This window comes from Rhinolophus sinicus, linkage group LG02 (genome assembly GCF_036562045.2).
Source record: "Rhinolophus sinicus isolate RSC01 linkage group LG02, ASM3656204v1, whole genome shotgun sequence".
Classification (NCBI taxonomy): Eukaryota; Metazoa; Chordata; class Mammalia; order Chiroptera; family Rhinolophidae; genus Rhinolophus; species Rhinolophus sinicus.
Genome location: NC_133752.1, coordinates 87,868,243 through 87,891,984, shown reverse-complemented (window position 1 = coordinate 87,891,984; position 23,742 = coordinate 87,868,243). Strand labels below are relative to the sequence as shown.

The 23,742-nt window shown below is 35.4% G+C and overlaps 1 protein-coding gene across 3 annotated transcripts in view; it reads right to left on the bottom strand.

Moving 5' to 3' along the window:
- The window catches only part of PRPF18 (pre-mRNA processing factor 18), a 44,430-nt gene that overhangs the window by 9,092 nt on the left and 11,596 nt on the right, over positions 1-23,742 (bottom strand). For 2 of the 3 annotated variants that reach the window (XM_019738310.2, XM_074324777.1), the window contains exons 2-10: positions 21,634-21,711; positions 21,492-21,518; positions 18,837-18,941; positions 16,861-16,974; positions 11,770-11,916; positions 10,277-10,345; positions 8,717-8,857; positions 8,515-8,586; positions 6,087-6,242 (exon numbers count right to left, since the gene is read on the bottom strand). In XM_019738310.2, coding sequence (XP_019593869.1) covers positions 6,087-6,242; positions 8,515-8,586; positions 8,717-8,857; positions 10,277-10,345; positions 11,770-11,916; positions 16,861-16,974; positions 18,837-18,941; positions 21,492-21,518; positions 21,634-21,711 — 909 coding nt within the window. The remainder of the gene's footprint in view (positions 1-6,086; positions 6,243-8,514; positions 8,587-8,716; positions 8,858-10,276; positions 10,346-11,769; positions 11,917-16,860; positions 16,975-18,836; positions 18,942-21,491; positions 21,519-21,633; positions 21,712-23,742) is intronic. The other variant, XM_019738311.2, reaches the window with a different exon arrangement.

The following is a 23,742-nucleotide window of genomic DNA, read 5'->3' as shown; positions in this document are numbered from 1 at the left end:
CACTGACCATGTTGTCATGTTGCATATGGATCAAGTTGTGACCACTCATTGCAGTAATGAATGTTTCTGCTGTATCACTCTGGCAATACATGAATATATTATAAATTTATAAATGTTCCACGAACAAATAAATTTGGTAATGGTGACATATGCCAAAACCTGAAATATGGACAGAAATCCACTGACATAAAATGTTGGAATGATGTCTTTACTAGGGAATTTACAAGGTTACAAAAAATAACTTGCCAGAGAAGAATAACATAAGACACTTTGCCTTCTGTAATAGTGTAAGCTTAAGAAAAATTACTGGGAATATTATTCCTTAATCTTCTAATCCCTAAAGAAATCTATGTGGTAACACAGTTCAAAGATCAATAAATCTATGCATATCAGGGAGGATATCAGCAAGAAACAAAGGGTACACTCAACCTGAATAATCTGGTGGTAGCAGTTCCAAGGACTTTACAAAGCAGTGGGAAGGACTTGGGACCAATAAGAGCTGTACAGTACCCCAGAGCTGACAGTACTGGGAAGTGGTGGCAGCCTGAGCTCTGAAGGGGCCTGGGAGGAGAATGATTACTGAAACCCAGAGAGGGTAACTGCATGGAGACAGCCATGTGACAGCAGCTATGGCCTAGGGTGGAGGGTGCATTCAACCCAGATGACTCTATAGGCAGGAAGCCAGGGAAACAAATACTCCAAACTCGTTCTTCTCCCACCTACAAAATGCCTTCCAGTTCTTCTCATTGCCTGTCCCCATCAGAAGCCAGAGGGCAAGGGAGCCTGTCAAGGTTGCTCGTCCAAGTCAGGGTTCCAGGGCACAGGACAAGGTGAGGAAGGATGGAGACGGGATCGGGAGAGGCAAATAGCCATTTGATGTCAATTTCACCTTTTCTACCTTCTCTTCTTTACCGACAAGTAAAGATGCCCCAGATGCGAACCTTTTCAAGAGACACTTGAAATGACTGAATTATAAAGTCTCTAAATAATCAAGAGCTTCTTATAATCTGTGTAAAAGAAGCTTTACCCAAATCCACGCCAAAGGCTACGTCTGTATTTGGCAGAACGAACAAAGTTCTTGAAGTTTCTACCATCAATTTAAATCTCACCCTTAGATTTGAGATTACCTAATAAGCTATACAACTTTTCTTTGATCTGCATGATGAGAAAACCCTCCCTGTGGTGTGTTTAATTTTTGTTAGAAAGGGAACACTTCAAACACTTCCAATTTAAATTCTGGAGAGGTTTACATAAAACCAACAGATGAAATCATGTTACAGTAAACTAGGCCCTTAAATTGTTTTCCACCATATTTCATAAAACAGGTATGTCTCACCAGAATTTCTAAGTAAGAAAATGACCACACATTGCAAGATTCCACTAAACGATGTCTAAGATCAGGCACAATTAAACAACAATGACACAAATCAGAGCAGTGCCTAACTTCTGACAGGAGGCAGAGTGTAGGCTGGGAAAGGCATGAAGGAGACTTCCGGGTACTGCTAGAAACGTCCTTTACCTAGATCTTGTTTTATGTCATGATATATATTACATATGTCAAGAATGACGGAGCTCCACAACTAAGATGAGTACACCTCATGCGCTGCACTGTTTGTTGAGGTATGTTCTGTCTCATTTTAAAGAAGTAATTACCTTATTAAATGACTGTCACATTACCCATCAGCAAATATCTTAAGGTAGAAATGGTTTGGGTTTATACATTACCGGGATCAGCAAACTGGCCCACAGGCCACCTGTCCCTTTTATAAATGGAGTTTTAAGGGAACACAGCCGCAGGCTGCTCTCACGCTACAGCTGCGGGGCTGAGTAGCTGCGACAGAGACCTATGAAGTGCAAAGCCTAAAATACTTACTATCTGACCCTTTAAGAAAAGGTTTGCCAATCCTGGACTTAAATTTCAAATGATGTATTTAAATTGTCCCTTTTTTAGGATAATTCAAATAAACCTCGTCTAAATACCAAAGTAACAAGAAGGAGACTCATAAGACAGCTTAGGCAATGACTCAGTTAACTGTAACCAAGAATTTCATAAAATTCTATCATGAGGGCGGCAGCATTCTTTTGCCTTGAGCTGCACCATGGTTTTAATGACACAGATCACCAACTGGGATTTTATTTGGCTTTATACAATGTTCTTTTTTTTCTTTTTCTTCCTTCCTTTCTTTCTTCTTTTTCTTTTTTTTTTTTTTTTTTTTTTTTTTTTTGGTACTGTTTTTAAAATAGGAGTGTCCACTTTTTTAAAAAAAACCAATCAAGATTTTGGCAGTTCATAAAAAAGAAAAAAAAGACGGAGCAACATTGGAACCATATTCCTACAAGGTAACAATGAGCTAAAGTGACTCCATCAAGACGAAGGCAAAGCATTGGCTGACACTTACACAGCGTTTGCACCGTCCACTTATCTCATAGCAGAGCTGAGAAGAAATAAAATACTACTTCTATTTGTACTGACATGAAAAGTAGGAAAACAAAAGACAGGGTCAGGTGTTTCTTAACACTCAACTCACTTGTAACAATCTGACTGTCATGGGAATATAAGGTGACAACTTTAGGTTTAAGCAATGACCTCTAGGAAAATGGCAGGAAAGAATCAGAGAAATCTAAAGGCCAGAAGGACCAGAAAAGGCAACAGTTAAAACGTGATGCTTGCAAACATCACGTGGTAGGGGATCTCCCCCATATTTCCCAAAGTGGCCCTATTCCTATCTTAGGGCAATGCTGCCTGCTAAAAAGCTTATTCGTAGTATTTTGCAACCTTTAGTATTTTGCAACCTCTGTGAGTGTATAATTATTTAAAAATAAAATGGAAAAAAAAATCAAAAAAAAAACAAAACAACTTTCCCTTACACTGATTAGAAATCTGTTTTCCTTCCTGAACCTTAAATTGGTCCCTAACTGTATATGACAGGTTTAATCCCTCTTTCACCAGAAAGCTCTTTCATTATCAATAACACTCTTACCCAGACCTCAACCAAAGTAACCTTGCTCAAGGACACTCCTGTCCTATACTCAGTCAATCAGCAAATACTCACTGAGCACCCCCCGTCAGTATGGCAGGTACTGCGTTAGGCTCTGGGGGTACGACAGTAAACTCTCTTCTTGCCTTGTGGAATCAACACTAAATTATTATGCTTAATAATGTAACGTAACATTAAATAACATTATTACTTATATAATAATGTAAGCTATCATTAAACTTTCCAGTGACCATATATTACTAACTTTATTGCACTTTTAGTCCACTAAATTACAATTCTTTCTCTTACACATTGCTCAGATTGTATGCTCCAGCAACTAGGTTATTGCATCCAAATTCCTTTATGGTCATCCTTGGTAAGTATTAATGTATTTTTAGAATCTGCCCTTTACTTCAGTCTGCCAAGAATGTCTAGAATGCCAATTTCTTAACACACACTCTATGCCTTCCAGTTTCTTGCTGTCTGTAAATCTGATAAATATACCTCTCCGAATAATAATAATCATGCAAATCAGTCATTAAAAGGTTGAAAAGGTCAGTGCTGAGGTCACCCAAGTAGACATGGATCCATTGCTCAGCACTCCCGGGCTTTCCTCCCTCAACCAGCTATGCGTCACCTGACTGTATGTATTAGCATGTCTACGTCTGTCCACATGAGAGTTTGGGGTTTAGGTCAAACATCTTCCTAGAGTTCAGATATATTAATAGTATGTTCAATTTTCCCTAATCATCTTGGGAAAAAAGGAGAAATTTTTTTAAATGAGAAGGTAACATTTTAAAAGGATGACCAATGGAGTAGGATAGGTCATTATATAGCTTCCAATATAAACCAGAAAGCTTTAAAAACAAATACTAATTACATTAAACTAAAAAGCCCCTACACAGTAAAAAAAACATAAACAAAACAAAAAGGCAACCAACCAAATGGGAGAATATGTTTACAAGCAATACCTCCGATAAGGGGCTAATATCCAAAATATAGAGAGAACTCATACAACACAACAAAAAAAGAATCCTATTACAAAATGGGCAGAGGATCTGAACCCTTTTCCCAAGAATACATACCCTGTTTCCCCGAAAATAAGATCTAGCCAGACAATCAGCTCTAATGCGTCTTTTGGAGCAAAAATTAATATAAGACCCAGTATTATATTATATTATATTATACCTGGTCTTATAGTAAAATGAGACTGGGTCTTACACTAATTTTTGCTCCAAAAGACGCATTATAGCTGATTGTCTGGCTAGGTCTTATTTTCGGGGAAACACAGTACAAACAGATACTATATGAAAAGATGCTCCACTTCACTAGCTATTAGGGAAATGCAAATCAAAACGACAATGAGATACCATCTCACTCACACCTGTTGGAATGGCTATTATTCACAAAACAAGAAATAAGTGTTGGAGAGGCTGTGAAGAAATAGGAACCGCCACTGCTGGGGGAATATAAACTGGTACCGCCACTATGTACCAGTTTGGAGGTTCCTCAAAAAATTAAGACTAGCACTACCATATGACCCAGCAAGCCCCGTTCTGGGTATTTACCCCAAAAATTTGAAAACATCTGTTTGTAAAGCTATACGTACCCCTATATTCCTTGCAGCATTACTCACAATAGCCAAGGCATAGAAACAACCAAATGATTGGATAAAGAAGACGCAGTACATATACATAAGGGAATATTACTCAGCCATTAGAGAGGATGAAATACTGCCATTTGCAACAACACAGATGGATCTTGAAAGTATCATGCTAAGTGAAATAAGTCAGATGGAAAAGGACAAGAACCGTATAATTTCACTCATATGTGGGATATAAAACAGAGCAAAAAAATGAACAAACGAAACAAACTCATAGACACAGATAACAGTATGGTGGTTACGAGGGGAAAAGGGGTGGGGAGGAGGAAGAAGTGAAAGGGGATCAAATATATGGTGACAGAGGGAGAGTTAGACTACAGGTGGTGAGCACATAATACAATATGCAGATAATGTGTTATAAAATTGTACACTTGAAATTTAAAACAGAAATGCTATTTAAAACAATTTACTAATTATATGAACTTTTATACACACTATAGCTTTGGCCATGGTATAGTTGAACACAATTAGCAAATTTAATCACTGAAAATTGTTTTCTATTGTTAAAGCCAAACAACTTTTTTTCCCAAGGAAAAGCTTTTTGCCTTCAATACTGTCACTAGTAGCTATTAAAAGAAACGGAAATGTCCTAAAATTTCCATAAGTATATTTGAACTCTATAAATTCTACAGCTCATATCAAGGAGTCAGGTTGAAATCACTTTTTAAAATACTAATATATGTGAATAAAGCATAACACAAATTAACATTTATCACTTGGAACTGAAATACAAACAAAAAGATAATTCATGAATATGGTAACGATTGTTCTCTGGCACAAAATCTGAAATCACTTCATGCATTTTAAGTGAATTTTAAATTTCAAGTAAACTTTCAGAGTATCATCTTCAAGCTTTGGAATTAACATCCAGCAAACAGACACAACCTGGGATTCTTGACAATTTGGCAAAACCTAAAAATACAGTTATTTTTTCCCACTAAGAGTTTAACCAATAACATGCCAAGTTTATGTGAGGCCTGTATAACTTTAAGAAAATAAACTGTAAACACTTTAGACCTACTCGTGTAGAGAAGTGTTGATATACATTACGTAAAAATTATATTCATTAAAGCAAAATTTTTACAATTCATACCTTTTTATCCTAGTAAATGTTAAATCTACCTTGAAAGTAACAAAACAGGATTTACTGCAAAATACTCTAAGTTTGCTGCTTCTCTAAACTCCCAAAGCAAACTGCAATAGTTTTAATTTAATGCTAAGATAATGAATGCACACCACTTCACCCTGTCTTGCATCACATACGAAGCTTGAAAGGTTTTAATTTTATTCAGTGACGATGTCTCATCTACAAGTATTTATAGAGTGGACTTGCATCCTATCATGGTATGTCCCATTTGCTAAAATTCTTCTGCTCTCAAAATTTACAGTTTGGGAATTGGACAATGTTGTCCTCCAGAGAAATGTTTTTCCCTCAAACTGCTTACCTGAATATATTTCCGCTGTGTTTCATCATTTAAAACATGTGCAACATGCTTGGAGAAAATCTTTTCCCTACCAGTTCTGGCGTGAATACCAACCATAGTCACACCGATGGGCCAAGGTGCATTTCCAATGGCCATCTGAAGATAAGCATCATTCGCCTAAAAAGAAAGATTAAGAAGAGAGATCAGACAAGCAAAAATATTGTGTTGGTCCAAATTTTTAACTCAAGTATTTCACAGCTCTTTATGATGTGATGTTCATCCATCTCTTGGGCACGTTGAAAATATTACCATTCCCCTTAATCAAACAAACGAAGTTAAAATACGGATGACTGACTGCCCTGCCCAGGACCACAAATGTCCATGGTAAAACAGAAACCAAAGCTAAACGTGTGAGTAGACAAACTTTCCTCAGTAGCCTTTGCGCACTGCACATTAACACATTTCAGATCTGGCATAACCGGATAGGTAATCTGATGTCCTGACAAACTCTTGTTTGGATCCCTTTCGACCTAGTCTTCTACACAGGTGGTCACACAGAAGACAGAGGCTCACTGCTTTCTCATAATTCAACCTGAAACCACATTCACTCCCTGCACAGCAGTGCAGACCTCTGAAAGCAGTGGGGGCTCTGTGCGCTGGGACTGTTACACAGGGTCCACGGCAGATGTGTAAACAGAGATTAAATACCGGCCCTTGAGTCAAATAGCTAAAGGATGAGATCGGCTCACTTTGGCCCCCCCCCCAGCCTCCCACCTGCCAAGAACCTTAAAATAAAAGCTACAAAACATAAAGACAGAAACCAATGAAGACAAATGGCTCTTTTTCTAAACCAAGCCTGGCAACCTATGAGGAAGAAAAAGAAGAAAAACAAAAGAGAAGGCAAGGAAATTCTAAAAGGCCCTGAGGGTTTTAGAGATGCCTATATAGCCAGGCTTCAAGGAGATTTTAGTTTCAAAAATCAAACACCTATGTGATTGATATGCAGAGTTGATTTGAAAAATTTAGGTACTACAAATAGGATAACTAGAAGATCATTTCTACCCTAAAGATAGATTTCAATTTGCTCTACTCAATTTTTTCAAAGCATAATTTTAAAAGGACATTTTTATCACTGATTCTCAAAAATTTCCAGTATTTAGTTTCCCTAAATTTCCAAAGAAAACTGTCCAAATAGATTATTAAAGTTTCTTTGTTCTTTCTGTAGTTTATACAAAATAAAACTTTCACCTGTTTCTCATATAAGAGAACAAGAAAAAAGAACAAGGAAAAAGCAAGTGACATGAATTCTTTCTGCCGTGATGGTGTCCGTACCCACCCATTCCAATGCAGGCATCCTTAGTAAACACCGTACAGCTAACAGAAACTATCCAAGAATCAAGTTTATAGCCATAACACAAAAACATTTTCTTTGATAAAACTAACTGGCTCTCATATAGAGGAAGTAAATACAACACTTTAGCCTTGTTAGCATGAGGCTCTGATCAAAAAGATCAGCCAGTCACCCAGGAATGCCAGCAGTCCCTTTTCATGAGGACAGATACTCAGAGCACAGAAATAAGCAATTCCCACTCTTCTGTCAGTGCCCTGTCTACTTACTGCTCTGGAACTGTCACTGGAACTGCAGCACTGAAATTCTCTACTCCTCCGCCCGTGGGCGACACAGCCACCAGAAGCGCCCCTCCTCACACTCAGCTTATGGCCCACCAAGCAATGTCCCATTTCCAATCTCCACCACTGGTGCATTAGGCTCTTCTCTTCTTATTCCCCCCCATCAACTGACAGCCTTCCACTCTCCCCTTTCAAAAATCTATCCCAGCAGTACTTGGACACCAGGGCTCTTTCCCCATGGCACCTCCTCCCAGAGCCCATTTGAGAGGAACGATATTGGAAAAAGGGGAAGGTCTTCCCTTACAAGGCTCTGCTACTGCTGCAGTCCTGAGATGACACTGGCAGCCTGACCTGGTACATTTCCTCATAGAAACAAGTACAAAGGATAGTCAGATTCCATTGTATCATTAGTATAATAATTCAGTTATATTATGGATTAAGTGGGTTTTTATAGCTGGCCTGTGAAATGAATCTGCTTAACAATATTATGGCTTGGAACAAATTTTCCCACAGAAACAATCTACAAACTTTGATCCCATTCATGAAATGAACACTGCCTATATCCAGTCCATGATATGAAGAATCTTTATATCTACTTTAAAAATGACTAAACATACTGTGTGGTCTGAAAGTTTAATCTTCAATGCCCAACAATAAAGCTGACAATACATCAGAAAATAAAAGGTTTATTTTACTACTAATTCATTTCACACCTATTCTTCAATCACCTATGTAAAATACTCCAACACTAAATGAAGACATTATGTACACAATCTAGAGAAGCTCAACCATAATTTCAATGCACAGTATGGTAATGTACCTTCACATATTCTCTCTGCAACATGAATTTAATAATATCTGTTATGGATTCTTTAATATCAGCAGGAAGATTCTGGAAAAGAAAAAAAAGAGCATAACTAATTTTGGAAGCTACTGTGTGCAGTTACAGACTGCATTTATTCTAATTTTATATATTCGGTTTGTTGAACCCGTTAATAAAAGCATTTTTTAAGACACCTCACCCTCTTCCGCAGCTTCCTGAAAAGGGGTCTGAGATAGGACTCGGTCTGTTTCTGAGTCGCACTGTTCAGTTTACCCTGCACACTGCGCTTCACGTAATCTTCTCTGGCATTCAATTCTTTAGCCCAAACACCAAGAAGGAACTGTTGAAAGAAAGGGTAAATTTAGACTACAATGCCACCCAGTGGTTCAACAAGTTTAAAAGTTCTCTAACACACAAAACAGTATACTATCATCCTAAGAGTCAATTTCTTGACTGATTAATTAAATATCAGTGGGCGATATTTTAATCAACTATTTCTGCTTATATTGTCATGTATGTTTTGAAGTAGCACCTTTGGCAAGTCACATACAAACTTCCCTATTCTACATACATTCCTACTCAAGGATAATCTATTCCCCCTAAAAAGAACTATCAAATTACATGGATAACTATTAATATTTGGTGGAAAACACTTTTATTTGTATTTCTGTTACATAAAATTCAACCCCCCATATTATCAGCCATAATACTGTACGTGCTATGATATTTAAGCAATCTTCCAAGTATGTTGTAGTATTTCAATTTTCTCCTTTTGCAATAAAGACCACAATTCAATTTAAAAATCCCACTAAAGTGCCTGATTGAAGGAGAAAGAACGAAAAGAAGGAACAGAAATGAAAAAAACTATGACCCATCCCCCTCCCCACTCCAGAAAACTACCCTAGTGCCCCCAGGGGTTTAACTGTACAAAGAGCACCTTTTCTAGAGGCAGGGAAACAGTGAAGACTGAGGAGCACATACTCCGCTAGTGGCGGTCCCCCATGGAATTGTATATAAGGAGAGGCTGTCACTCTAAGAGAAAATTCTAGTTCATAACTAGTTCCCATGCCCTATCTAGTTCCATGTCATATCCTCACCAAATTCAGAACCTTGATGAAGCATATGTTGTATTTAAACTGTAAATACAAGTAAAAACATTTCTTGCATTTAAATCTCTTGGCCTGAACATAAATAATATATGAATAACTGCTCCACTGAATCTGGGATTTGCACACCGTCTTAGCCACTAAATAGAGAAATGCTGAGAAGAAAGACAGAATGACTGATCATAGCAAGAATAAGCAGCTATCTATAGAACTGAGAAAATGAACAGTCTCTGAAAGGTTACTGATGTGTTTGCTTTTTGCAATGACAATGCCTTTCCACCTCCTAACTTTCCTTACTGTCATCACCTCTCAAAAAAGCTTCTGGAACCCTCCCCTCATTGTACTCCTTCCTAGAGTGTTTAAAAAAAAAACTGAACTCCCCAAACTTCTTGTTCATTCCACGGCTGTGATTCTTTTCTGTGTGTTTACATTAGTATGTCAGCTTTAAAGAAAAGTGCCACGAACCACGTAAATACACACTGTCTTTGATTAAGCTCTATACCCCCGTGCATAGCAATATCATAAACAGTGCACATGCCAGAAATGTTTACTAAGCTTTCCCTTCCCAGTCTTTAACTCTTCGTGATCCAAACATATAAAAACAGTTCTTAAGCAATCGAGACGTCCCCCTCTCCTGGCCTAAAGGTACGTACCTTCAGGAACTTGGTAATGATGTCCATGTCTTTATGGTCGTCACCTTTTCCTAAAGATTCTCCCAAAGCCTGAAGAAAAACAACATTCCACTTGTTAGTTAAGAGCAACGCCTGCATACACGGCACCAACACCAGTCTCAACACGGCTTTTTATTACATCGAGTGTCCAATTTGTATTAAAAAATCTGATAGAATTTCTACATAAGTTTAAAAATACTCACCAATCAGCCATTTAAATTTAGAAAAATGTTATCTTTCATGAATCAAAAAACCGAAGAGGGGGTAAGGGGAGCGACTGCTAATGGATGTGTCTTTTCAAGAGAACAAAAATGTTCTAAAATTAGATGCTGGTGATGATTGCACCATCCAATCTGATGATTATACTAAAAATCAGTGAAGTACACACTTTAAATTGATAAATTGTATGGTAAGTGAATTTCTCAATAAAGCTGTTAAAAAAAAAAAAAAAGAAAAGAAAAGGAAAAAAATAGCCCAGAACTGGTTGCTTATCCCAATTATTCCAATACAAAGTAGGGTCCATAGATAGGTGTTGGGCAAGGCGGGTACAATTAAAAGGCCATCCTCCTCAACTATGGTCTCACTCACAGAAGAGTGTAACATGTGCAAGGGCCAGGAATGAAAGAAAACAGAAAATTATCAGTTTACATTTTATTAAGTATAATATTAAGAGATTTAAAATAGGCCATATTTTTTGCTTGAGCTAGCTATTTAGATGATCAACATTGCTTTTTAATTAAGATTGTATATATCATTCCACATTCAACACACTGGCAAAATTTAGAAAGCAAAAGATTGCCAAGTGTTGGCAGGGAATGTAGGGATACAAGACACTCACACACTGCTGGTAGGGTGCAGACTGGTACAGCCATTCCAGAGAGCAACTTGGCAGTACTTAGGCAAATATATACAAATCCAGCAATCCCACTTCTGAGTCCGTAGGGGTGATGTACAAGATTATTTACCACAAAGCTGTTAGTGGTAATAGGGAGCTGGGAGCAATCTAGTTGTCCATCATTATGGGGTAACAAAAGTCAAAGGCAGTGAATGCCACAGAGCATGAACTACTACTTAGCAGTTAAAAGCAAAGGTTTAGACATACAAAAGGCATCAAGAATGGATATTAAGACATAGTTCAAAGTGTAAAAAAGTGAAAAACAGAATGAAGAATTTCATAGTACAATATCATTTATGTAAATAAAAAACAAATACACACAAAGAGGAGCACTGACAAATAAAAGGATACACATCAAACATATTAGAATGATTACATTTCAAGGCAGGAAGTTGGAGAATGAGTGTGGAGAGTGAGAAAAAAAGGAGTGAATAAATAAAAGCATGAAATGAAAGAATGGCCTGTATAATGACCAAAGACGACAGTGTGCTCTGAACTGAACAATCTGATGAACTCAACCATCTGCGCCAGGGAATGAAAGGTATGACAGGGGATGAGGTAAGGTGGGGGTAGAAATTACCTCTAACTCTTCAATTGTGGTGTTTTCTTCATGAACTTTCAAATCATTCTGTGTGTCCTCCTCTCCAGGTTCTTGACCACCCACAAGTTCATTGAGGTATTGCTGATCGATCTTATCCAAAGCTGCTTTCAGATCATTCCTCAATCCCTGAGAAAGGTGAAAAGTTATACCTAATGTGAAATGTCACTGCTGTTTCCCTTTTGATTTTTCACTACTAATAAGTACAATTCATCTCGGACTTCCAGTCAAGATGGCGCAGTAGGTCAACACTGTGCTCACATCTTCCCATGACCACATCAAAATTACAACTAAACCATAGAGCAACCACCACTGAGAACCAACTGAAGACGACCTGAACAGAAGTCCCGTAACTAAGGAGTTAAGAAAAGCCATGTCGAGATGTCGAGACTGGTAGAAGGGGTGGAAACGTGGAAAAGGCAAGTCCCACTCCCAATGGAATATTACTCAGCCATAAAAAAGAATGAAATCTTGTCATTTGCAACAACATGGATGGACCTATATGTGGAATCTAAAAAACAAAATAAATGAACAAATAAAATAGATACAAACTCATAGACACAGAGAACAAATTGAGGGTCACCAAATAGGAGGAGGGTTAGGGGGCTGGGTGAAAAAAGTGAAGGGATTAAGAAGTACAATGCCAGTTACAAAAACAGTCACAGGGATGTAAAGTATAGCGTAGGAATATAGTCAATAATATTGCAATAACTATGTATGGTTTCAGATGCATACTAGACTTATAGGTATGGGTGATCATTGGTAAGGTACATAAATGTCTAATCACTATGTTGTACACCTGAAACTAATATAACATTGTATGTCAACTGTAATTGAAAAATAATTTTTTTAAAAGTATAATTCATTTCTTTTTCCACAAGGAGTTGAGCTTAGTAAAACCAGAGACTCCAATAAGTTTTCATATATTATACAGCTATCATCACTGTCCCAAGTTAATTCTTATGAACATATTTAAAGGAATGTACGCACATTACCTATTCTGATTGTAAAAGAATAAAACATATGAGTGACAAATCCAAGTAAGAATATTCATAAACGCTGTTATTTTCTAATAAGGCCTGGTGAAAGTGACCAGGTCGCCATTAGAGTCCCCAAACCATTTTCCCAGTTCACTTAGATTATCTGGCCTCACTGCAACTGCTCTGAACTCCCAAAACATTCGGAAACGTCAACAGTATAAAACCAGTGTCTCATCTATATCCTATACCATCACTACATTTCTAACACCAGCAAATTCCACATTCTATTTCACATCCAGTTTGTGACAATTTGTGGCCAATAAAATTAGATGCCTTAAAGCTAGACCCTTACCTTATACCATATACAAAAATTAACTCAAAATGGATCAAAGACCTAAATATAAGAGCTAAAACTATAAAACTTATTAGAGAACACGGGAGAAACCTTCATGACACTGGATTTGGCAATGATTTCTGGGATACAACACCAAAAGCACAGAAAACAACAACAAAATAAATTGAACTTCATCAAAATTTAACTTTTGTGCATCAAGACACTATCAATAGAGTGAAAAGATAACTCATGGAAAGGGAGAAAATATTTGCAAATCACATATCTGATAAAGATTGATATCCAGGAAACATAAGGAACTCCTATAACTTAACAACAAAAAACAACCACCCTGATTAAAAATAGACAAAGAACTTGAATAGAAGAAAACGCCCAATAAGCAAATGAAAAGATGTTCAACATCACTAGTCGGTAGGGACATGCAAACCAAAACCACAATGAGACCCATTAGGAAGGCTATTATACAATAAAATAAAAAAACACAGAAAATAACAAGTGGTGGCTAGGATATAGAGAAATGGAACACTTGTGCATTGCTGGAAATATAAAATGGTGGAGAAGCTGTGTAAAACTGTTGGCAATACCTCAAAAAGTTAAACATATCCGGAACCAAGACACATTGCAGTTAAAATGTCAAAAGTTAGACAAGGAGCAAGAGAAAAAGTTCTTAAAAGGAGCAAGAGAAAATAAACTTGTTACGTACAATAGACCCACATAAAACTATCAGCAGATTTTTCAGCAGGAACTTTGCAGGCCACAAGGGTGTGGCATTACATATTCAAAGTGCTTGGGGATGAAAATTTCCAACCAAGAATATTCTACCCAGCAAAGTTATAATTCAGAATTGAAGGAGAGTTTTCCAGAAAAGAAAAAGCTCAAGGAGTTCATCGCCACTAAACTGGCCTTACAAGAAATGTTAAAGGGACTTTTTTTAAGCTGAAAAGAAAGTGTGTTAATTGGTAACAAGAAAACATCTGAAAGTATAAATCTCACTGGTAATAGCAAATATACAGTAATGGTAATGAATTAATCATTTATAAAGCTACTAGGAAGGTTAAAACAAAAGTAGTAAAAATATTTATAACTACAATAATTAGTCAAGGGATATACAACATAAAAAGATGCAAAATGGGACATCAAAAACAAAATGTGGGTGGGGTAAAGTAAAAACGCGTAACTTTAGAATGCGTTTAAACTTAAGCTGTTATAACTTAAAATAGACTATGCCAGTTATAAAATAAATGTCATGGGAATGTAACGTATAGCATGGTGACTACAGTTAATAAGACTGTCTTGCATATTTGAAAGTTGCTAAGAGAATAAACCCTAAAAGTCCTCATTACAAGAAAAAAAATTTTTAACTATGTATGGTGATGGATATTAACTAGACTTATTGCGGTGATCATTTGCAATATATACAAATTTTGAATTATTGTTATAAACCTGAAACTAATATAATGTTGTATGTCAATTATACCTGAGTTTATTTAAATGTACAAAAAAGAAATTCTGTATTATTTGATACAGGCTTGAACAAGATTGTAATAGAGATAGAGCAGATTGTAATAAAATAATATTAAAAGCTAGAAGATTTTTCAAGTAATGAAACATGAGTAGTAAAAAAATTAAATCAGAAACAAAAATTTAATAGTTCACATTAGTATTTTATCCTATCTTTTGATAAGGAAAATGACTCAGGATAGAAGAGAAATAAATGTTGGTAAAATGAAGCATTATAAAAACCACTCTTTCCAAGAATTTAGATTAAGCAAGTGTTAGAAAAGACTAAAAATAAAGGAAAACAAATTACTGTTAACATTAGTAATATAAAGAAAGACTTAAAAATTTATTTATGCTTTGGGAAAAAAAGTGAAATATAGAATCACCATATGATCCAACATTTCCACTTCTGGGTCTACACACAAAAGAAGTTAAAGCAGGGCCTCAAACAGATATTTGTATACCCATGTTCACAGCAGCACTATTCGCAAGAGAAAAATGGCAGAAACAACTCAAATGTCCACCAAGGATGAATATAAACAAAATGGGGTTCATACATACAATGGAATATTATTCCACCTTAAAAAGGCAATTCTGACACATGTTGCAACAGGGATGAAATTCTGACACAGGCTGCAACATGGATGAATCTTCAAGGTATTAAGCTAAGTTAGAAGGCGGTTAGATGGCCTCAGCCACAGCCCTCACTCACATGACTACATATGCAAGAGCCCAAGCCAAAAACTGTCCAGCTTAGTCCACTCAAACCAGAATGAGACAGAATAAATTATCTTAAGTCACTAGGTTTCAGAGTGGTTTGTTACAGTCATAGATGACCGAAAAAGATTTTACAATAATAAATTATGTCAAGCTGCTAAGTTTTGGTGTGATTTGTTGCATAGCCATCGATAACCACCCTTGCTTCTCAGTAATTGATAGAACAAGTAGATGAGTTAATAAGGCCACAGAATATCTGAACAACACTATAGTAACTGACATTCACCTAAAGCATAAAACAAGAACCCATGGAATATTCATCCACACAGGCCATATGCTGAGACATAAAACAAGATCAGAGCCCTAAATGCAAAAGCTACAACTATTAAGATTTTAGAAGAAAAAGCTGAAGACTATCTTTTCAAGACCTTGAATAGGCAAAGATTTCTTAAGCAAAACACCAAACGCCATAACCATAAAAGAAAAAAACTGATAAAGTAGACTTCACCAAAATTTAAAACTCTGCCCCTCAAAAGACCACCAATAAGAATATAGGTAAGCCACACACTAGGAGAAAATAGTTACAAAATATATATCTGTATCTCACAAAGGACTTATATCCAGAATATATGAAAAACTCCTATGATTCAAAAATAAAAAGACAAACAACCCAATTAAAACATGAACAAAAGACTAACACATCCTGCAAAGAGAAAGATATGGTCAATAAGTCTATGAAAAGATGCTCATAATTTTCAGTTATCAGGGAAATGTGACTAGAAGCATGATGAGATACTATCACACATCCATGAGAATGGTTAAAATTTAAAAGACTAACAATAACAAATGCTGATGACATTTGGAAATATTTGGCATTTCTTAAAAAGTTAAGCATACATTTACTCTTACTATTTAGCAATTCCACTTGTAGGTATTTACCCAAGAGATGCAACATATTTACCCAAGAGAAATGACATAGGTTCAAAAAGCTTTCTATAAGAATGTTCAGAGCAGTTCTATTCATAACATCCCAAAGTTGGAAACAAATTGTGGTATATTCATATAATTGAATATCATTGGCAATGAAAAGGAACAAACTACTGATATCCACAATAACATGGATGAATCTAAAAAATTATGCTGAGCCAAAGAAGCCAGATATGTACTCTGTGACTATCTATATAAAATAGCAGAACAAGCAAAATTAATCTACGATGATAGAATTTTAAAAGGTAGCTGCCCAGGAGTGGAGAAGGAAGAATATGGGATTGGTAAGAAGGGGTGCTGAGGAACCTTCATAAGCGTAGTAATTACATGCTTATACGTATCTGTCAAAATGCACTAAACTGTATACTTAAAATATGTGTTTTGAAAATGAAAGAAAACACATTCAGCAGCAATCTGGCAACTTTATTTTTCCATTTTTGCCTATAATAATTCAGTTAGTCAAACTCTGTCAAATTCCATACTATTGTAGTTTCTGAGGTACAGTGATATTCTTCTAGTTTTGTTCTGTCTTATTACCTTGTTAACTTCTGGTGTGAGGATCTCTATTTTTCTTAAACGTTGAAAAGCATCATAATCAGTTTCTCCAAATAGTCTGATTGGTTCCCCTCTTTCTCTCAATCTTCTGATAACCTATTAAAAAAGCATATCAAAAGACAGTAGTAATTCTTTATGTTATTGGTAATAGTAATTCCTGTTTTAGGTGACCAAATACTTATTTTGAAATGTCAATGCAGAAAGTTGTGTTTGTTTTTTAATTTTCCCTGAACAGATATACTGAGTTATTACTGTCACACTTTAATAACCCGAACAGTTTAGGTCCTTTGGCTGACTGTTTCAGGAAAGTAGCAAGCTGTATAGTAGAATACCTATAAAAAACATTAAGATGGGAGGGAGTGATGGTATTTATATAGAGACGGAAAATAAAGTCGAGAGTCAGCAGATAACTCAATGATCATAGCCAAGAACAGATTGCAACACTACATGTAAACCAAATACTTGTCCCTCAGAAGAAAACCTGAGTTATGATCAGAGTGGAGCACATGTAGGGCTTTTTGAGGGGCTGATAATACCCTATTTCTTGACTTGAGTGATGGTTATATGGATGTTCATTTGCAGTTATCCATTATATTGCACATATGTGTTTTATACACTCTTTATATACATCTTATAGTTCATAAAAAGGAGAAACAAAAATTATGATTAATAAGTTGATGTAATTTTTCTTTTTTAAATATGAAGAACTTTACCTGGAAACGGAAATAGCATCAGACTTAGAAACCACCCTTAGGGCTCCCTCCCAGTGAATTAACTGAAGCTTGGCATTAAAAAGAAACTTAAGAGGTCATCTGTTGCTTCCTCTATTTAATGTAGAAATGACCTGAAAAACATCTTTGTCAGGTCCCTGTCTGACCAACGACAGGAATCACATCTCTTCATGAAACAGCTTATCCCATTTTTGGATAGATATGTCTTGCTTCTCAGAATGAACTAAACTCTACCTCCCTCAAACGCCTACTCATTTATCTTAGTTCTATTTTATGAAACCACAGAGAATACTCAATTCTTTTTCAAAATTAGAGCTGTTGTCAATGGATTCTTTTAAAAGTCTCTAATGTTCCTCTCTTCAGACTAAGTATTCAATTCCTTCATCTAATTTTCACATGACAGCTTCCAGAGTCAGCCATCCTTTCCTCCGAAAATTTTCTTTTGTTCAAAGTTCATTTTTGTTTTGTACCCTTCTGTACAGTTTGAATTCTTTATATCACATGGATATCCTAAAATTTTGTTTGTTGGGTTTAGGAAAATAACAGTTGATAGTGACCAGGGTATAGGTAAATGCTACAGGTGAAAGTATAAACTGGTGTAACTGGTATAGAGCCAGGCCTCTCGTAAGATGTATCAAGTCTTAGAAACGTACATAGTCTTTAATCTTTAGTACATAGGCTCCAGAAATCAAGCTTCTAGAAAATTTTCCAAAGCAAATAATAATCAAAATTATGCACACAATAACGTCTGTATATGATGTATAGTCTGATTTATAATAGGGAAAGTTTGAAGCAATCTAAATGACCATTAATAAAGAATTGTTTTTAAAAATACTATGGGAAATTATAGTCAAAAAAATATACAGATCTCTATATTTTGACCTAGTAAGATGTATGAAGAAAAAGTTATAAAATAGTACATTTAAAATAATTTCGACAAATAATTTAATTATTTAGAATATATGCATTTAAAACATGTTTAGTTTTTAAAGTTTAGAAGGATTCTTTAAAACGTTTAAGATAATAGCATCAAGAAAAGCAGATTAATTTAGAACCTCATGAAGAAAACTGGCTAGCTGCACAGTATTTTAGTTTAATAAAAGTCATCTTATATGGGAAATAATGACATAAAACTTACTGGAAAGAACTGGAAACAAATGCAAATGCTATGGAGAGCTTTCCTTCCTCCCCCCCCACCCCCCAAACATTCTATATATATAAACTTACCTCTTGCCTAGAAAGGGTCATGGGTAATTTTTCCTCCGCCAGTTCAAGTTCTAATACTGGATTCGATGAAGTTAATGGTTGCTCGTCCTCTTCTTTTGGCTGTATCTATATTAATGGCCAAAAGAAAGGAAATTCAACTTTTAAAATATAGTTAATATTTATCATTCTATTAGATTAGCTATTTACGGAAGTTAAACATGTTTTAAATATTGAAAGTCTTCTAAATGTTCCTCTGAGGAAAGAGCTCATAATAAATGTACAGCTTTTAAGAGCTTCTCAAACGAGTCCACTTCAGGGACAGCACAAGCAGAAAGTGTATACATCCAAAAGAGCATTCTGCTACAGAAGAGTGAAATAAGTATAATGGTTCCAAAATAAAAAGCTTAAAAGGTCTGAAATTTAGACTCGTTTTATCCCTAAACTGCAAAGAATTTTACTGTTTTCTTAAAATCAATCAACTTGCTTCTCTTCTTTGAGAAAATCATTTTACAGGGTTATCTGATCCTTGCTCTGAGTTTAAAATGAAGGCCAAAGAAAAGAACTGCTTTCTAACAGAAACCTGTGAAGACTCAAGCCGCAGTTTTTTCCTAACCTGCTTTTTGAAAGCTCTTATTCCAAGTGCACAGAAATCACTGTTGGACATGTAGAAAAAAATCCCAATGCTATATAGAACTTGCCCACTAACTGAGCTACGAACCTTGTGGAAAATGATGGAAAACTGCACCTCTCTACTCATACCGCACAAAGAAAAGAGTGGACATTTTTGTTCATATGAACCTGCAGGGAAAAAAAATCTCTTCATGTATTTTCTTGAGTCTGCTGCCCAAGTCAGTTTAGGAAAATTGAATTCAGCAATTTGTAAGCCCCATTGTGTGGTCTATAAAAAGATATTGAAATGTGGTTTCCCAGCTGACCATAAGACAAATCTAAAAATGCCAAGAACATGAAAAAAAATTTTTTTAAATCAACATTAAGAAAAAACTCACAATTTAACTAAGGCTATATGGTTAAAACTGTATAATTTATGATTCTATAGCTTATGGTTAAATGTTACATTTATCAGCGTTAACAGTACTAACAGAAAATTGATATAATAACTAAACTTTCATATTTTCACACGCCAAATCAGCGTCAAGTCTTAAAAAATGGTAACTAGTTTTCTATAATGGAATAAAAGTAATACATGCTGTATTTTCATTACTACCAAGAAGGAAATATTAAAAATGTTTTAGAAAGAAAAACCTGTGCTTTCTTTTTAAGCATAGAACAGGTAATTTCTCAAAAAAATCTCAGGATGAGAGCATTTTTAATTATAGAATGGCAGTTAATAGCTTTAAGGGAAAGAACTAAGACATTTTGTCAGCTGGGCTCAGCATTACAAGCAATACCTGTACAGTAATTATTTTGCCTCAGTGCTTTCCTCTATGCGAGCAAGAAAGCACTGTCATATCACTGATGCAATCTATACAAAGCCACACTGCCACTGTTTTAATTTATTTTCCTACCTTATCAAAAAGTTGAAAGGTTCAATTTAGGGATCTGGGAAAGCAACAAGTCAGCAGACTAAATTCAGGGTAAGTAATTCTTATTCCAAATCAAGTTTGAGTTAGACAATGGGCAAGCAAAAGATGAGAATTCTTCTTTCTGAATATCTATTCGATGGTTATTTACACAAAACATTTTAATTTCCTAAATTAGAAGCAAATGAAATCAATTTATGGAAAATATCGAAATACAAACATAAACTTTCATATTTTATAAACCTACCAGAAATAGAATTATATTTTTTAAACTTGCCCTCTCCCAACACTACAAAATAAAACCAAATGCATATACATACCATTTGCATTCCTCATGCTTCCCTCTAGAAATGCTATGCCAGATAAATTAATTTCCAGAACTTTCCCCATGTCATGCACAAGAGTATTATTTTATATAATGATGTTTCACAAGCAAAAAGTTGATTTCAAATTTGTGATTTGGCAAAAGTATTTCATAGAGCCTCTCAACTTTTGCTAAAAAATTATTAAACTAGACACAGTCTTTAAAAAATAATCTAAACATAATTTCACCTCATAACCTTTAACCCCTCCCAATAAAAACCCCATTATTCAACTAGACAATCTCAAAGACAATTTCAGTCATGCTTCTAAAATATACAAAGTCTTCCAGACAACTAATTTGTTTCTAACAAATATTTCACGATTGCATTTTTCTATCCAACAGACTGAGCAGTATTTGAAATGTGATTCCTTATTACACAAAAGCGTATAAATGTTACATGGCACTACCTTCAGGAAGAGGTATAGGGCCAAAATGAATCACTAACAATGCAAACATAAAAACAATGGCTTAAAATATTCAGGAGAAAGCAGGGAAAACATCACTGCTAATACCACTGTTGTTGAATGAATAAAATGTTTTGAACCCTTTAAAAATAGACTTTTATTGGGAGAGGTGGGAGAGGAGTGGTAGTGGAGATGAAAATGAGGCACCATCAGACCCAGGACTTAATTTGAAAAAAAAAAAAAATTCAAGCTGTGATCTCAAGCCACTTCATGCTGTCCACAGAAAGCCAACCATTCCAAGCCAAAAGTCATGCATGTATTTTCCTGAATTCAAGATTAAAGAAAAAAGAAAAACAAAAACTCATACCTCTCCAGATGGCTTCTCATTTATAGGCTAATGTATAACATTGATAAATTGAACAGAGATCAATAATTTTGTCACTTTAACAACAGCTGTATAAATTTAAACTCAGAAATATACAATTTAACTTAAAAGCAGGCATGCATACCTTGTAGCCACATCTTTCGTAATATGCTTCCTCTTCCTTTTTTGCAAGATCACTACGCTTGAAATACTTTTTATTTTCCTATTGAAGAAAGAAATAAGTTAATAATAGGTCCTTGGGTAAAATTTCATGTCCCATAGTCAACAACCTGAAAACACTCTTCAGTTTTTCAAGAAATTGGTAACTTTACACTGATTTTCTGAATATGCCACCTGTCCTCCACCCCTAGTCTAAATAAAGTATGTACTTTTCTTGCAGTAGCCTTTCAACAGATATATCCAATAGCAAAGAGAAGAAACTAAACAATATTTTGCAAATGTTCACACTGTTTTGATTTAATTTCCCAGTGTGAGTTCAACAATTTCTACAAATGGATTCATTATGAACCACATAAAATGGGGAGGCTTTAATTATTTTCTCCTAAGAGAAACAATCAAACAAAAATTATGATATCTGTGGCTCACTAACATCTTAAATCTCATTACCAAGAGAGCTCCAAGGATGTGTCTAAATTGTCATCTGGAATCTTAGTGTATCAATTAATTGTATTTGTATTAATAGATTCTTAAAATAATCTAGACATAGAATGGTTTTGAGAGCCTTTTTATTATAGAGATGGTTTAAAAGCATTTGTTTTAATATGATTTGATGTTAAAAGATAAGCTCTAAATCTACTATGTATGTATAACTTTACCCTCACCATTAACTCAACATCCCTAATTTAGAGGTTTGTTACTATCTACAGCTCTGCCTCTTGGATATTATTCCATTGATGACTTTGTTCAAATAAAGCTACTGCCCTATTTTATTATAGTTATTATAATACTATCTCCACTCAGATATTGAGCACCTCAGTTCCAAAGCTCATTCACTCAGGCAATGACCATCAATGGACGCTATGACCATTACAAGAAAGGATGATGGTGAACAATAAAAAGGCCAGGCTGCCAACACTTGAACCCACTTCTCAAACTTGGCATCAAAAAACCTTATGCACTGCCTATTGTGATACACATAAGAAGAACACAGCACCATCTAGAGAGTATTCTTGACAAAAAGCTAAATGTGAATCTAATAAAATACTTAGGTCTGACTTCCAGTTCACCAGAAATGTAGGGAATAGAGGAATAAGCTAAAAAACACAACAGGGAAACAATCAAACTCTGGAAAGTTTTACAAAACTAGGCCCAGTTTCTCCAACAAGTTAATGACATAAAAAAGGGAGGAGCTGGGAGAATGCAATTGTTCTTGATTAAAAGAAACCAAGAGTCATAAAAAACTGCAATGAGTGGACTTTGTGTGGATCTGACTTGAATAAATCAACTGTGAAAACATCTATATGTACATATTTTATTTCAATTGGAGATATTTGATGATATTAAGGACCTAATTTTAATTTTGTTGGGTGTCATATTTTGTTTACATGAAAACATGTTCTTATTTTCTAGAGTTACAAATTTATTAGGGGAAGGGTAGACGGGTTCATTACACAATTCTATTTTTTGCGTATGTTTAAAACTTTCATAAACAGTTTTTTCAAAGTTCATTCATTAACTCAATATACATTTACTGACTTATCTACCACACACCAAGCACAGCTCTACAGATGGAAAGATGAAGAAAATATTACCCGGGGTTAAGGAACTGAAGGTATCATCTGAATATCAAAACTACCCTGAGAAAGTGGGGGCAAATAATATTAATCCCATCCTAGAGGTGAGAAACCTGAGAATTAGAAAGGTTAGGGGATATTCCCAGAATTGAGTAAGCCTCGTGAAGCACAGAGGCAAGGCTAGGAACTCTAGTCCTTAAATCCTTTGTACTGTCTAGTATTCCAAGCTACAATTCTTCACTCCCAAAATGTTATTTCAGCATCATAAATTGCTCCTTTGACTACCATGTTTCCCCACAAATTAGATCTACCCAGACAATTAGCTCTAATGCATCTTTTGAAGCAAAAATTTATATAAGACTCGGTCTTATTTTACTGTAATATAAGACCGGGTATAACATAAAAATAAACATAATATAATATAATACAATATATACCAGGTCTTATATTAATTTTTGCTCCAAAAGACGCATTAGAGATGACTGTCGGCTAGGTCTTAT